Source organism: Venturia canescens, chromosome 1 (assembly GCF_019457755.1).
Source record: "Venturia canescens isolate UGA chromosome 1, ASM1945775v1, whole genome shotgun sequence".
In the NCBI taxonomy this organism is placed as follows: domain Eukaryota; kingdom Metazoa; phylum Arthropoda; class Insecta; order Hymenoptera; family Ichneumonidae; genus Venturia; species Venturia canescens.
In genome coordinates, this window is record NC_057421.1 from 8,754,819 (window position 1) to 8,768,063 (window position 13,245).

General features: G+C 38.2%; 1 protein-coding gene across 2 annotated transcripts in view; it reads left to right on the top strand.

The window, feature by feature from the left end:
* nsl1 (non-specific lethal 1) overlaps nt 1–13,245 on the top strand; it is a 29,916-nt gene that overhangs the window by 12,140 nt on the left and 4,531 nt on the right. For both annotated transcript variants that reach the window (XM_043413615.1, XM_043413623.1), the window contains exons 2-6: nt 1,722–2,204; nt 8,321–10,014; nt 11,140–11,645; nt 12,567–12,845; nt 12,936–13,191. In XM_043413615.1, the coding sequence (XP_043269550.1) occupies nt 1,998–2,204; nt 8,321–10,014; nt 11,140–11,645; nt 12,567–12,845; nt 12,936–13,191 (2,942 nt within the window). In that variant the 5' untranslated portion in view covers nt 1,722–1,997. The remainder of the gene's footprint in view (nt 1–1,721; nt 2,205–8,320; nt 10,015–11,139; nt 11,646–12,566; nt 12,846–12,935; nt 13,192–13,245) is intronic.

The following is a 13,245-nucleotide window of genomic DNA, read 5'->3' on the forward strand; positions in this document are numbered from 1 at the left end:
TTTAAACGTATTTAATTTAAGTAAAAAAAAAAAAAAAAAAAATTGAACGTAAATAAAATCAAGCTTTCTCGAAAGGTAAAAAAATATAAACTCAAACAAACCCAAACAAACTTTCCTCGAGTACCCTCGTCTGCTCCGCTCTCTCCTACGTTAAAAATCGTCCCCTCGAACCATTCGTTAATGGACTCGTTTTGAGCCGACCCCATTTGAATAAAAGGATTCAAGTAACTCGTACAGGTTCTTAAATCAAACTATCCGACGATCGTTCGATTCGTGCGTGGAGCCGGTTGAGGCGAGATGACCACCGGAATAATTCTGCCTTACAGTTCAATGCTCGTTTTTCATCGCTCTCCTGCTTATCGTCGCTCTAGTCTGGTTTATCTACAGTTTCATTCCTCGATGTTTTATTATCGTCTCTCGATTCGTCTATACTCCGATCCGACTATATTTCTAGTCGTGTAAACCCACTCTATGCACCATCGTGAATCCCTAAGCGAATCCTATTTATAAAAGGTTCATTTGCCTGTAAAAAAAATGAGTTCACAGCTTCGTAGCAGTGTTGAAATTAGCCGATAAAATACTGAATTTCAGATGTTTGCCGAAAATAGGGGAGACCCCGGGGGAAAACTGAGTACTTGGAAAAAATTAATTTTTCGTTTCTCATTAATTTGATTTTTTATATTTTTTTCAACAACAAAAAAAATCGAATTTTTTCAAAACTCTTTTTTTTAATATTCTTTTCAAAATTTCTTTTATTTTTATACGATGCGTGGGATTGGATTGGAATTGGAAAATAGATTCAATAGTAAAAATAAATTTTGAGGATTAACCCATTTTGTCCTTGTTCAATATGCTCTTGTTGACGGCAACAGTCAAAATCGTTTGCATGATTATGATTCACAGAATAACGAACTGGAGAAATCCGGATATTCATTTCAAACGCCTAGTCAACCTCTAAGATTTTCCCTGCAAAAAGTTAACCTTCGTGGTATAATTGACGATTGAAAAAAGAAGCATGAAATAATCGAATTTCGAAAATGGAGAATCGAAACGAAAATTCCTCATTCGTTCATTTCCCAGTTATTTTATTTGCAGTTTTTTTTATCAAAATCAACTTTCAGAAACAATTATCCTTGGCAAGAGTTATTGAAACATTTATAAAACAACAAACTAAACACAGAAGCAAAAAGTTTCGCGAATTCTTCATCTAAATCGAGGAAAATGGACATTCCGTAATGGAGTACGAATAAAGGAGCTCTGTAAGCAGAAATGACTCATCTAAAAAAATATCGAATGATCAAGATTGTGGAGTTTTTAAGCGCGTTTTTTGTTTTACTCCAATTTCAATCCGATGTACTCTGACCGCTTTTTTTGAGGCTACATCCAAGGTGCACTTCCGTAACAGGCAAAAATGTTGAAAAAAAATGATTTAAATTCCATTTTTGTTTGATTTTTCGAAAAATATAAAAAATCGGGAGGCTGAAAAGAAAATGTGAATTTTGAAGCACCCTCTTGTCCCGGTTTCCCCCCAAATCATTCGGCTTCACCTTTTTCCCCACCAAGGTCTCCGAGAAGTGTTGATTAAGGGGTCTGTTGTCCTTTCACTCGAGAAAAGTGTGCAATTTGGAAAATTTTCAATGATAAATCGAAACGGTTTTTCAGCTGTTCACGCGTACGTGGAACGTTCTCGAGTTTAACATCGTTCGTTTTTCTGTTTTCAGATTCGTCCTCGAAGAGTTCCGATCAAATTTTCCGCTCGAGATGATGAAAAATAAGGAGGCTTTCGCGTTGCCAATCGAGATCGTCTAGCTTCGTTACTAATTAATCCGTTGAAGTAAATCGAGTATTCATTGAACCGAGGATAACGAGTGAGACGAGTGCATACACAAAAGGAGCGAAGGAGCAGCCTGTATTCCAGTCGATATTCTTGCATCTGGATATTTTCATTGTTGATAAAGAAAGAAGAGCGAGGAAGAGGAGAGGCGGACGATGGATGAATGGGAGTGAGCACGGTGCCTGAGCAGCGCAGCTGTGGGCGGCGGGGTGACGGCGGGTTGTTGCCTCTGGATGTCGAGGCAGCAGCACCTGCATCGTCAGTGGCAGTGATGGCCCCTGCTCTGACGGAAAGCGGTCCACAAAAGCCTGAAAATTTGCTAAACCCCTTACCGGCTGGTGGATTTCTCTCCGCTGAACAGGCTGCCCAGGTAAGCCTTTTAATTGTCGACATTTATTCTCTTCTTTTTGTTTTTCCCTTATTTTAACGAGTTTTGAAGTTTACAGCGTCCGGGCGACTGGAATTTGGACGAATTCTTCACTTTTTTGTACCGCAATAATCTCACTCGCGACGCTGAAGTTTGCAACGTTGGAGTCCAGCGGAATGGACGAAAGGATATTTGTTATTCACCAATTTTTGCAAATTACAAATTTGGCAGGGAACAAATCGGAGATTTGTTGGAATTATTGAAGAGCTTTTTTTTAGAACGTTTCGTTGGACTCTGGCGTTGCGAACTCAGCGTCGTGCTCAGTCGAGGTACTTTGTATAATGCTGAAACTTGCAGTGTTCGAGTCTGACGAAATGAACGAAAAAAAGTCTCTGATTCTCCAATTTTTCACTCCACTTACCATTCGTGTAGATTGAAGAACTAACAACTGCAAATTGGAAAGGAAACAAAAATTGAAGAATCACAAATGCACTAGTCAATTTCATCCCGAAGAAACTGACTCGAATTATTTTTCTTCTGTCTCATTTCTTCGTCTGTTTATGACGGGGGAAATGAAAGACTTTCTAAAATTCTTTGCCGTCTTCGTGGCGCGCCCTTGAACTAGAAGTTTTCGAGGGCTAACAAATTTAATCAGATTTTTTCATTGCGCGTACTCTAACGTGCTTAGGAACTTCAGCGACCCACGATAACCTGATCAGAGGTCGAAGGATGCAATAAGTCAATCGGGTCGACAAGATCGATGCACTAGATTTCGATGAATCGTGCCTGGCGACTTAAAAAATACAATTTTCGAAATCGATTCTTAGAAATTTGAAAACTCACCGGTCCTCAAAATTTCTTCCATCACTAGAGTCCGGCCATTTTCGTTCCCCATATTGAAATGAACAATTTCAAGTAACTCAAACACTGTCATATCGAGGCGCTAATTTCGCCCTTCAACAGTCTCGAATTGAGAAGTGGAAAAAGTAGTTTTCCCGTAGAAAATACGCGCTGCTGGATCGAGTTTGGAGTACACGCGTTCCAAAATCTGCTGCTTCACATTCATAATCGGGTGGGGTTCAATATGTCGAATAACTGAATTGTAGAACGGTCGATATTTCGAAATTTTTAAATTTGTGATATTAGTTTGGAGAAAAATAAGCAATTCGAAATTCTTATTCCCGATCGACTGTTCAGCAGATTGCGTGTTTAATTAAAAATTCCTTTTTTGAATTCGTGTTTACCCGAAAATATATAGTTCAATAGTTTTCATTTCTAATGCAATTTTAACAGACCGTCTGAATGTCAAAAGTTCATATTTTCAAATTCAAAATGGAGAGTAATTGTTTTACAGACAGACCAGAATATAGAGTAGCAAAAAATGGAAAGTAAATTTTACGAGCCTATAAAACTTAGAGATGCAGAATAGCGATAGCTCGAAAAGGCGAAAGTCAAAATGGCGATGTTTAAAATTGGAGATCACCGGTCTGAGTAAGTGAGTGAGTGAGATGCGTGTATTTGCGGAGCTCCACTGCATTTCTTTATTTTGATCGATCGACTTTCTAACGTTTCGCTATTTTGACCGTTCGACTTTTTGGTGTTTCAGTATTTCAACCTCAGTTATATTTGGTCTTTCGTTATTATATTTTCAAAATTGTGAATTTCCACAGTATCGCTGACTGTAGTAATTTATGAATCGAAGGAGTGATAGTCGAATTTTCGAAAAATCGATATTTTAGTCATCGTCCTATGGGCGATTGTTACATTCTATTTTCGATGTAAACGTGCTTCGAACCTTGCAGTTTCTGCTTTATTTATTTTCGGCATTCAAAGCTCTAGTCGAATCTATCTGTCTCCATATTAATATGGAGACCATAATATGGAGATCATTCGAAGTTTATAAACTCGAAATTTTAGCTGTTCGAAATTTTAATCATTCCAACATTTGATCCCCACCCTTGATAATCGACAATCTGTTGTCGGTTGCTTGAATTTACTTGGGATATCTCTCCACATCCGAACCTCCAAAGTGGGAAATGTGTATTTGTCGATGGATAATACTTTCCATACTTTCCACTGCAATTCATGCGGTGATTTATACTTCAACCGATCTTTGGAGATCCAGCAAACTTGCCGTAATGAAAACGGCCACAATTGAGAACTTTGGCGATTTATTTAACGTCACACTTTACACGGTTTTTTGTTTACAGGGAAAAAAATTGAGGATTCTTTTTTCAATTCCTAAATCCTCAATTTTTTTTGAAAAAAGAATAGAGAACACGAAAACAGGTCGTGCGACAGAGTATTTTGATAGAATTTTCGGAGGTTTGAATTAGCATAGAATTGCGTAATTCTAAGCATTTCTCATTCCTCGTTTAAGGATGTACACAGCACTAGGCTCCATTTCAGATGGCACTCTAATTTTTTTTGTACATTATAGTCCAAGCTTAAAACTTAATTTCTGTGAAATTTCAAGGTCTCTTAACGTCTCTTTAATCGAAATATTTTTAGTCAAAAGAACACAATTTTACGTGTCATATATAGCCACAATTACTTCGAAGCTTGTATAACTCGCCATTTCATGTATTTTTATATGAAATGTTAATCATAAAAAACGTCTATTATGTGCATTGAACCCTGAGGATTTTAACGGTTCGTTAAAAAAAAGGGGGTCAACGTACATCTGAATTAGAAATATAAAGTTAAAAACGACAAATGCTTACGAAGCCTCAGGATTTCGTAACCCCGTGAAGTTGTGGCAACGTCGCACAACCTATAAATGTAAACATTTTTACAATGCTCTATGAAACTTTTTTGTCGTTATGGTAAGCTCTAACCTCAGCTGATGTCAACTGATCACGTCTGATGTTGTCAGACGTAAACTGTTTATACTGCACGACCGAGTCGTGTTAAGGAGGGTGGCTACGTTCGTCAAATTGATAAGAAATTGATCAAATTTGGTGATAATGTTCTTCAACATCAAGTGCGAAGACACAATTTTTTTTAAAATTTTCTTCTGCTTAGTTATCGAGTAATTACGCATTAAAGCAGATCTCTTATGCCCGGAATGTATGCCTATATATATGGAAACGCTATGCTTATACACGTGAACTTTAGTGATCAATTACTCGATAACTGTACAGAAGAAAATTTTTTAAAAATTTGTATTGTCAAATTTGGCACTAAAGAATATGTTCACAAAATTTTATTAAATTTTTATCATTTTGAAATTTTTAATGTATTTAACATGGTTTAGCATGGCGACATTGTATGGTCGCTATCGCTGCATAAAATCCTTTTCGTAATAAAATGAACTTGAATATTATTTAGCATTAAAAAATCATTACAAGATTTCTTAATAATATTGTGCTATATATGATGGCCCGTGGTAATTTTTTTTGAAAAATTTTTTAAACTTCGGTTCAGTATAAAAGCTGTTGGAGATTTGAAACCTTCCGACAGACGATTTCGGTGAAAATCATCTCTCCAGGCCTCAATATATTGAAATAATATTCATGAAAATCTTCCGATACAATCTATGAATTTCCATTGCTCTTCACATTCAATACACCACGTTTCAGTAGCATCAATGCTTAAAACTCACGTCGATTTTTTTCCTCCTGAGCCATGGCCATGATTGTGGACTGTAAAATTAGTTTTACGAACGACTAGACTCGTTCCTACACAAGTTTTTTCATTTTTCAATAATTAATGACAATTAAATAGGACGAATTTAATTCCTTATTGATTGAGTTGACGAGAAACGGGTTTAAAAAGTTAAAGAATTTGGGTTAATGGACGAAAACCTTATTTTCTAGCCGTTCATCACGAAATACACTTGCCTACTCTCATTTCAATTAAAGATTTTTCTACTCGACAAAGTTTGAACAATTTTATCAAATGTTAGTTAAAAGGCAAAATCCCGTCTGATGTAGCAATAAATACTAGAGAAAAAAATAAATTTTAGCTTTTTTATTTATCCCCAAATTTGTTTTCCATATTTCGCGAGAGGACAGTGAAGAATTTATGACAAAATCGAATTTAGTCCAGTACGTGGGGAAAAAAAATCGATAAAGAATTAAGGCCTTATCACTTGCAGCGGGCGGAAAAACGTGATGACATTCATTAGTACTTGTACAATTGATTTCTGCAAAAAATATATCAAAATGGCGCAACTCGAGCTGTATTCCAGTAGCACCTTTTTTGAGCATCAGTCGCGGTGGACGTGATAACTAAAAAACAATAATCCGATCCATACGAAATTTATAACACTTATTTATTATAATAATAGCTTGAGCCTGGACGAAGGATTTGTAAAAATTTTGATTTAAAAAAATGGCGACAGATTTAACAAAAAATTCATTTTTTGAGGTGCTAAATTTTCGGTTTTCGTTACAATTTTTTATTTACAACAGAATACGAAATCCTTCGTCCAGGCGCTGGCTATTACTATAATAAATGTGTGGCATAAATTTGGTATGGATCGAATTAATAGTTTTTTAGTAATCGTGTCGACCGCAGAGGTATTTTTCAAAAAAGACGATTCGAGTATCAGAGGGCCGCGCGCACCGGGAGGTCGGTTGAAATATCCATAGTTACGAATTTAATGCTCCGATCTTTATGAGATTTGGTGAGAATATTCTTCAGACATTGTACTTGAAGAATATCTAATAAAAAAATGTTCGATTTTTCCGCCCATCACAAGTGTATACAAGCCTTTAAGGAAGTGCGATAATTTGAAGTCAAAAATCCTCGCAGCCATTTCGATTTGTGTCCAATATTAAAATTTTTCATTTTCATTGATCCTAATGCGCAACGGTTATCATGAATAAGTTTACAATAATAATACCTGACGAATCGACTAGCCAATCACTCGGGAGCCGCTGAAGAGTAAAGTTAGCTTAGCCGATTGCATCAGCCTGTTACGCACGATCACACCAAATTTGTTACGACTGCTCTTTTCGCAACCGAAATATTTCTGCAGTAAAAACCCCGAGAAGTGTGATTCTTAAAATGTTTACAAAATGTTTACAAAATTCAACAAAACTACAGCAGCGCGCCATAAAATCTGTTTTCACGGTATTTCCGATCGATCGTTTCCACGAGACGATGCGTTTCGGTACGTTAGTCAAATGTTCGACCAAATCGTGTAAAAATTTCGAGTCAGAATGTTGGATTGTACTCGAGGATCGCACTTGCTCAAGAAAATTATTATTTTTTTTTTTTTCGTAACCTCAACAAACGCAATCAAGATTCTCAGCGTTTCTTCCACGTCATTTCCGCGACCTACACACCTAGAAAAATCATTGCGTAAATAATGTAATTAGTATGCTCGATAGTTGACGGCGAAACGTATGATAACTATCGTCCGATAGTTCAGCACGTGACCGAACTCTTTTACAAGTTTTCGAGCGTGTTTTGTAACGCTTCGTTGGAAAATAGCTGCTATCTCTCTCCTAAGCATGAGTCTTTCGCATCATCTTTGACGATAAGCCCACGTCCGGTTTCTCTCGCGTTAAGGTGATAAGAAACAGGAACGTGCGCGAGAGCGTGCGTTCGCACGGTGGAGCAAGAGAGACTCTGCGAAAATGTGCGCTCGAGCTTCCATACAAATGGTTTTGTTGCTGGAGCAAAATCACGAACAAAATTAAGTTACTGAAATCAAAAAGCTCCGAATAACGTTTACACTCGTAGTTAACTGGATGGCGTTAATGGAGGGGATTCAAGCCACGTTTTAGGCCAGCACTAAACTCCAGAACACACGAATTATTGACCGAAAGAAGTCTATGAAAATATCTGGGCATTAAAAATTAAAATCGCAATCGATTTAAATTTTTAATTTATTTTATGGAGCCAATTGATCGAATGTAAACGATACCTCATCCATGTTTCTTGGAAATACTAATAACAATGAAAAAAGATGCTCAGCTTGATCTAAAAAGTATAATAATGCGTTGAGAGGGTAAAATAATGATATGACAGCATGACACGAGAATAATGAATAGATGCGTGAACACGTGGTTACCAGATGGAAGTGTAAAATAGCATAATTGATAGCTGGAATAAATGATAATTGATTATATACGAATATTGAATTGTTTGTTTTTTGGATTTGTCAGGTCTGTCAGAATCGCGAAGTCCTGGCAAAGTTCGTCGTATCAGCGAGCGTCCAGCCGTCGAAGATAGACGATCGGTGCCTGCGCGGTATACCAAAGGATCTGATTCGTGATGTCATCAATTCGTCAAAGTACAGCAACGGTCTCGATAGCCTGTCGACATATCGCAACGAGAACGAGGTTGTCGACACGGAAGCTGATTTGATTGTCGCGGCTGCCGCTGTTGCCGCTGCCATAAGGGAAGTTGACGTAAACGACGACGAGGTTGACGAAGTCGGTGATAACGTCCCTAAAAAGCACAATATCACATCGTCGTCGTCGTCATCGTCATCCTCGTCATCATCATCATCCTCGTCATCATTCACGAAGAATAGATTTTTCAACAAGGATACCGCCAACAAGGATAATTGCATCAACAAAACAGCGAGGCGAGATTCTGTCATCGACGCGAAGAACGAAAACAGCAGCAGCAGCAAAAATTCTTCCAACCAAGAGGCGAAAGAATCCTCGGAGAATCGATTTTTTATAATGAGCAGTGATTCCTCCGCTGGTCAACGGACCGAAGATATGGGTTTTACTAAAACATCAACGACAACGTCATCAGCGTCAATAACGAATTTTAACGACGATATCGTCATGGGTAACTCGACGGATTTGGAGCCGAGACTGGTAAACAGTTTGGGCTCGATCGTAAATACCGATTTGACCTCCGTCGTTGAGATCGATGACAAGGACGATCATCTCGACGTCGATCGTATTGTCGGTACTTTTACCACGGATGATTTGCCGAACGAGGCGATCTCCGGTATCGGCGGTGTCGTCAACGACATTGGCCAGAACGTCGAAGAAATATTGCAAGTCATTAAATCCATGGAAGGCGCCGAATCCGTTGGCTCGATCGCCAATGAGAATTCATCGACCGAACCCTCTCAGAACGAGATATTTCCTATTTCCGAAACTTTTTCCTCCTTCGAGAGAGATTATCTCAATGACGTCGATGTTGACGTTATGAATAGCCTCTGTACCGACAACATAAACATCGTTAATATTGAGAATGTCGAGCAAGATACCCAACAGCGGGGAGTAAGCGTTGACTTGGACGCGATGCAAGAAAACTCGGAACAACGACAGTTTGAAACCGAGAGACGCTGCGCGTTCCTGTTACGGAGATTACGAAAATTACAAGCGAGATTGTTGGGACGCCACGTAGCGGAGGAAACGACCGGTGTACTCGAGCTCGCTCATCATAGCGTGAAAAAATATTTTTTTCAAGAAATGACTAACATGGGAACGAATAACGTCGGTAGAAATTATAGCCAAGAAATTGGCGGTAGTCTCAGTGATTTTATCGCGAAAATTGAAAAATCCTGCGCCGTACAGAGCAACAGCGTTACCAATCGACAACGCAACGTTTGTCGTTACTTTGGCGCCGGTTCCCGCGATAATTCCACCCTCTCCACCACGACCAACGAACGCACCGGTGGAAATCCTCTAACGTCAATGAGACTGGGGATTTTCGGTAATCCTCAGGTCAATATCGATGGTACCGAGGTCGAGAATGTCGCTGGCAATCTCGCCAAGCAGATCGAGATCGTTGAGAGTAATCTTGACTCGGATTGCACGGCCTCGAGTTCTGGTGGCGAGAGCTGCGACGAGATGCAGACTTTCAATAATCCACACCAACAAACACTTCCTATGTGAGTTTAGAGATAAAAGCGAACCTTCGCTTCCCCATCAATCCACCTATCGACGTTCCTAATCGAGTCCACTTTTTTATTTTTCTTCATTTCCTCGCGTATTTCGCATCTTTTCACTCGGATAGAATTTGTATTTTAGAAATCCCAACAAAGTTTCTTTTTTCGCTCATTGTTCTATCCCGTCATCAGTGTATGAACACATTTTCATAAATCATTCGTAGTAAGTTCATACAAAAATTAATTATTCTAAATTATTTAGCATTTCTCCGATCTTCTACAACTCCTTACGAACGAAATACGACAAAAATATCATGGAAAGTGATTCTCTTCTATCGAGGATAAAAGATTTTTAACTTCCCAATAGTTTATGAAACCAAAAGAAGAATTTTATACATCACTGTAAAAGAAATAATACTTTAACCGCTTCATTCATTTGAAAACGTTGTTTCTTGGATTTTTTTCTGATATCATCGCTTCGGCTGATATGAAATGTCATTTACATTTTTCTATAAATTGTTTCATGTTTTTATTTTCCCGACGTTGACTAATACATTAACTCGATTTTCTGCGAAATTTTTCATTCATGTTACTTGTTTAAAAACTTAAAAGATCACCCGGTCGATGAATAGAATCGTTTAAAATTATCGCTTTGTTTGACCATGACTAAAATATGATTCATAATCTGATAAATGAAGAGTTGATCGAATTTTTTTTCCATTGCAACTGGTTTCGCATCTGCGGCCTGTTGTTGCGTCAGCGTCGTTCCCACGATGACTTAGTTTAAGTGGAGGGCCACCTTTTCGTGCAAGCTGAACACCTTCGCACGATATTTTTATCTCTCCAATTGTGTGTGTGTGTGTGCGCGCGCGCGTGTTTTTTTTTATCTTCCACTGGATAACAACTAAAAATTCGGTTTCACTGGTAAAGAGTTTTTATCTGGAACTGAAGAAGCCGTTTTTTAATTTTGAGAATATATCACGGAGAAAATTCTTCCGATAGCCGAATAAAACGAGTTTGGATCGGTTACGGAAATTGTCTCGGAAATCAGTTTTTTTGTAACACTAAAACAACAAATAAGAAGAAGAAAAAAGTTCTGCGGAATAACTTTTGTCTTATGTTTTTCAGCTCGAAGCGAGCTAGCTGGCGGTACGCTCAGGACCGTGCTGGCGTCGCGTCACGATGGACGTGGTTACAAGCACAGATCTCCGATCTCGAGTATCGCATACGTCAGCACAACGATTTGCAGCGTCAAGTTAGATCGAGCAAGGGTCTTGTTGTCCTCGAAAATTCTGAAACCGTGAATGGTTATAGCGGCGTATTGCCTGGATCAACCGGACGTTGCAATACTACTGAAATGACGGAACCGATGGCTAGTCGAACGCGACCATTTATATGGGGAATTTATCGTAAACGTAAATTATTGCAAGTCGAAAGACTCCACGAATTGTCGAAGAGAGCGGCCAAGTCCTCGACCGTTCGTTGCGACTGTGATCACATTTTGCCGTCTTGTGCACTCTGTACCGGTCGCAGGGATCCGAGACAACCCCAAGAACCGATCGAATTGTTATCGATCCCCGAAAGAATCGCTCGAGTCGACCCGAGCTTTCATCCTGTTCTTTCGTCCCCTGATGGTAATTTTGAAACTTCTTCTTTTTCTTTTTTTCATCAAAGCTACTCCGCTACTTATTATTTCACAATGGGATTTTTCTATAAAACTTTCATCGTTCTTCGAATCTGAATTCGTATTCAATGCTTCGGCTGCACAAACCAATTTCAATACAGCTTTTTTAAACACTCGATTTTTTTACTTATCAAGATATCCGATTGTAGTACATCGTGCGTGAATTCCGAACCTCGAAGCTTTTTAAACGATTGCTCATCACTCAACGGCAGAACTAAAAGTATTTTAGTACTGAAGATTTTAGTACTTCTTGATACTCCAAGAAACTATGGGATCTCCCAATTCGTTTTGTCAAATAAGCCGTTAATTTAATTATCCCATTACAGTCTATTTGGAATTTGAACTCAAATTGAATAATTGAAGCAAAAAAAAATTGTTTCTCAACTTCCCCGGATATTTTTTTTATAAACAACAATGAAAAGAAATTTAGAAAAGCTGTAATTTTTACAAAATATGCTAAAAAAATTTAGAACATCTCGAAATATGGATTTCAATGGTTTTGCAGAATCATAAATTCATTACAATTGTTGAAAGAATAAATACGCATAAAAATCTCCATAGAGTTGAATAAATTCAATCTTAATTTGAGGAGTTATTATTCGTGTTACAGAACATTCTAGCATAATCGATCAGTAAAGAGTTTTATTACAGATTTGTTGATTATTATGAAATTTTACAGATTGTAAAATTATTTCCTAAATATTCATTATATCTTTTGCCATTTTTCCTATTTTCAAGTGTTGAAACTTCAAAGGTTTTTTGTCATTCTTATTTTCGAATCTTTGTAATTCAGAACGTTACCAATTTTTTTTCCACGAGTATTTTTTAAATTTATATAATTTTGTTTTTATGAAAATGCTTGTTCAATCAGACATCGTTCACGGGACCCATTTCGAGGCAATTATGAGATCGGTGGAATGGCAACAGAAAATGTTGCGAGGAAATCTTCGAATGCCTCGAATAAAGGACAAAGAGAGCGGAGCCGAAAAGAGAAGCAAAAAACCTCAACCACAACAACAGCAGCAGCAACCTCAACAGCAGCAGCAGCAGCAGCAGCAACAACAACAACCACAACAGCCACTAATACCGCCGGAACATAGAACAAAATATACCTCGAGAATGAAAAAATCTTCGAGTATTCTCACCGCCAGTGAGTTGAAAAAGACGATTTATTTATTTATTTTTTTTATTAAAATTTTTAATCTGCCTCCGGTATTAATTTGTGCTGTTTCTGCTTTAGGAATCAAGAGGAAGATGCTGAAGGGAAAACGAGAACGTTCGAGTCACGGCCGAGTTCACGGTGGTACGGTTAGTGCGAGAAAAAGAGCTGCGAAATTGACCCCTCAGCAACAGCTCGAAGACGACGACGATGTCAGCGCCCTCTCGAGCTCGAGCAAACACTCGTCACCAGTGCCTTCCCCCTTGCAACAGCATCACACGACATCCACCATTGTTGAAAAAAATTCGATAAAGGAAAAAACATCAAATTCTTACGGGTAATCGAAAAATTCAATTTTTTTGTGTCGTAATTTTTCGTTTTCTCCTTCGAT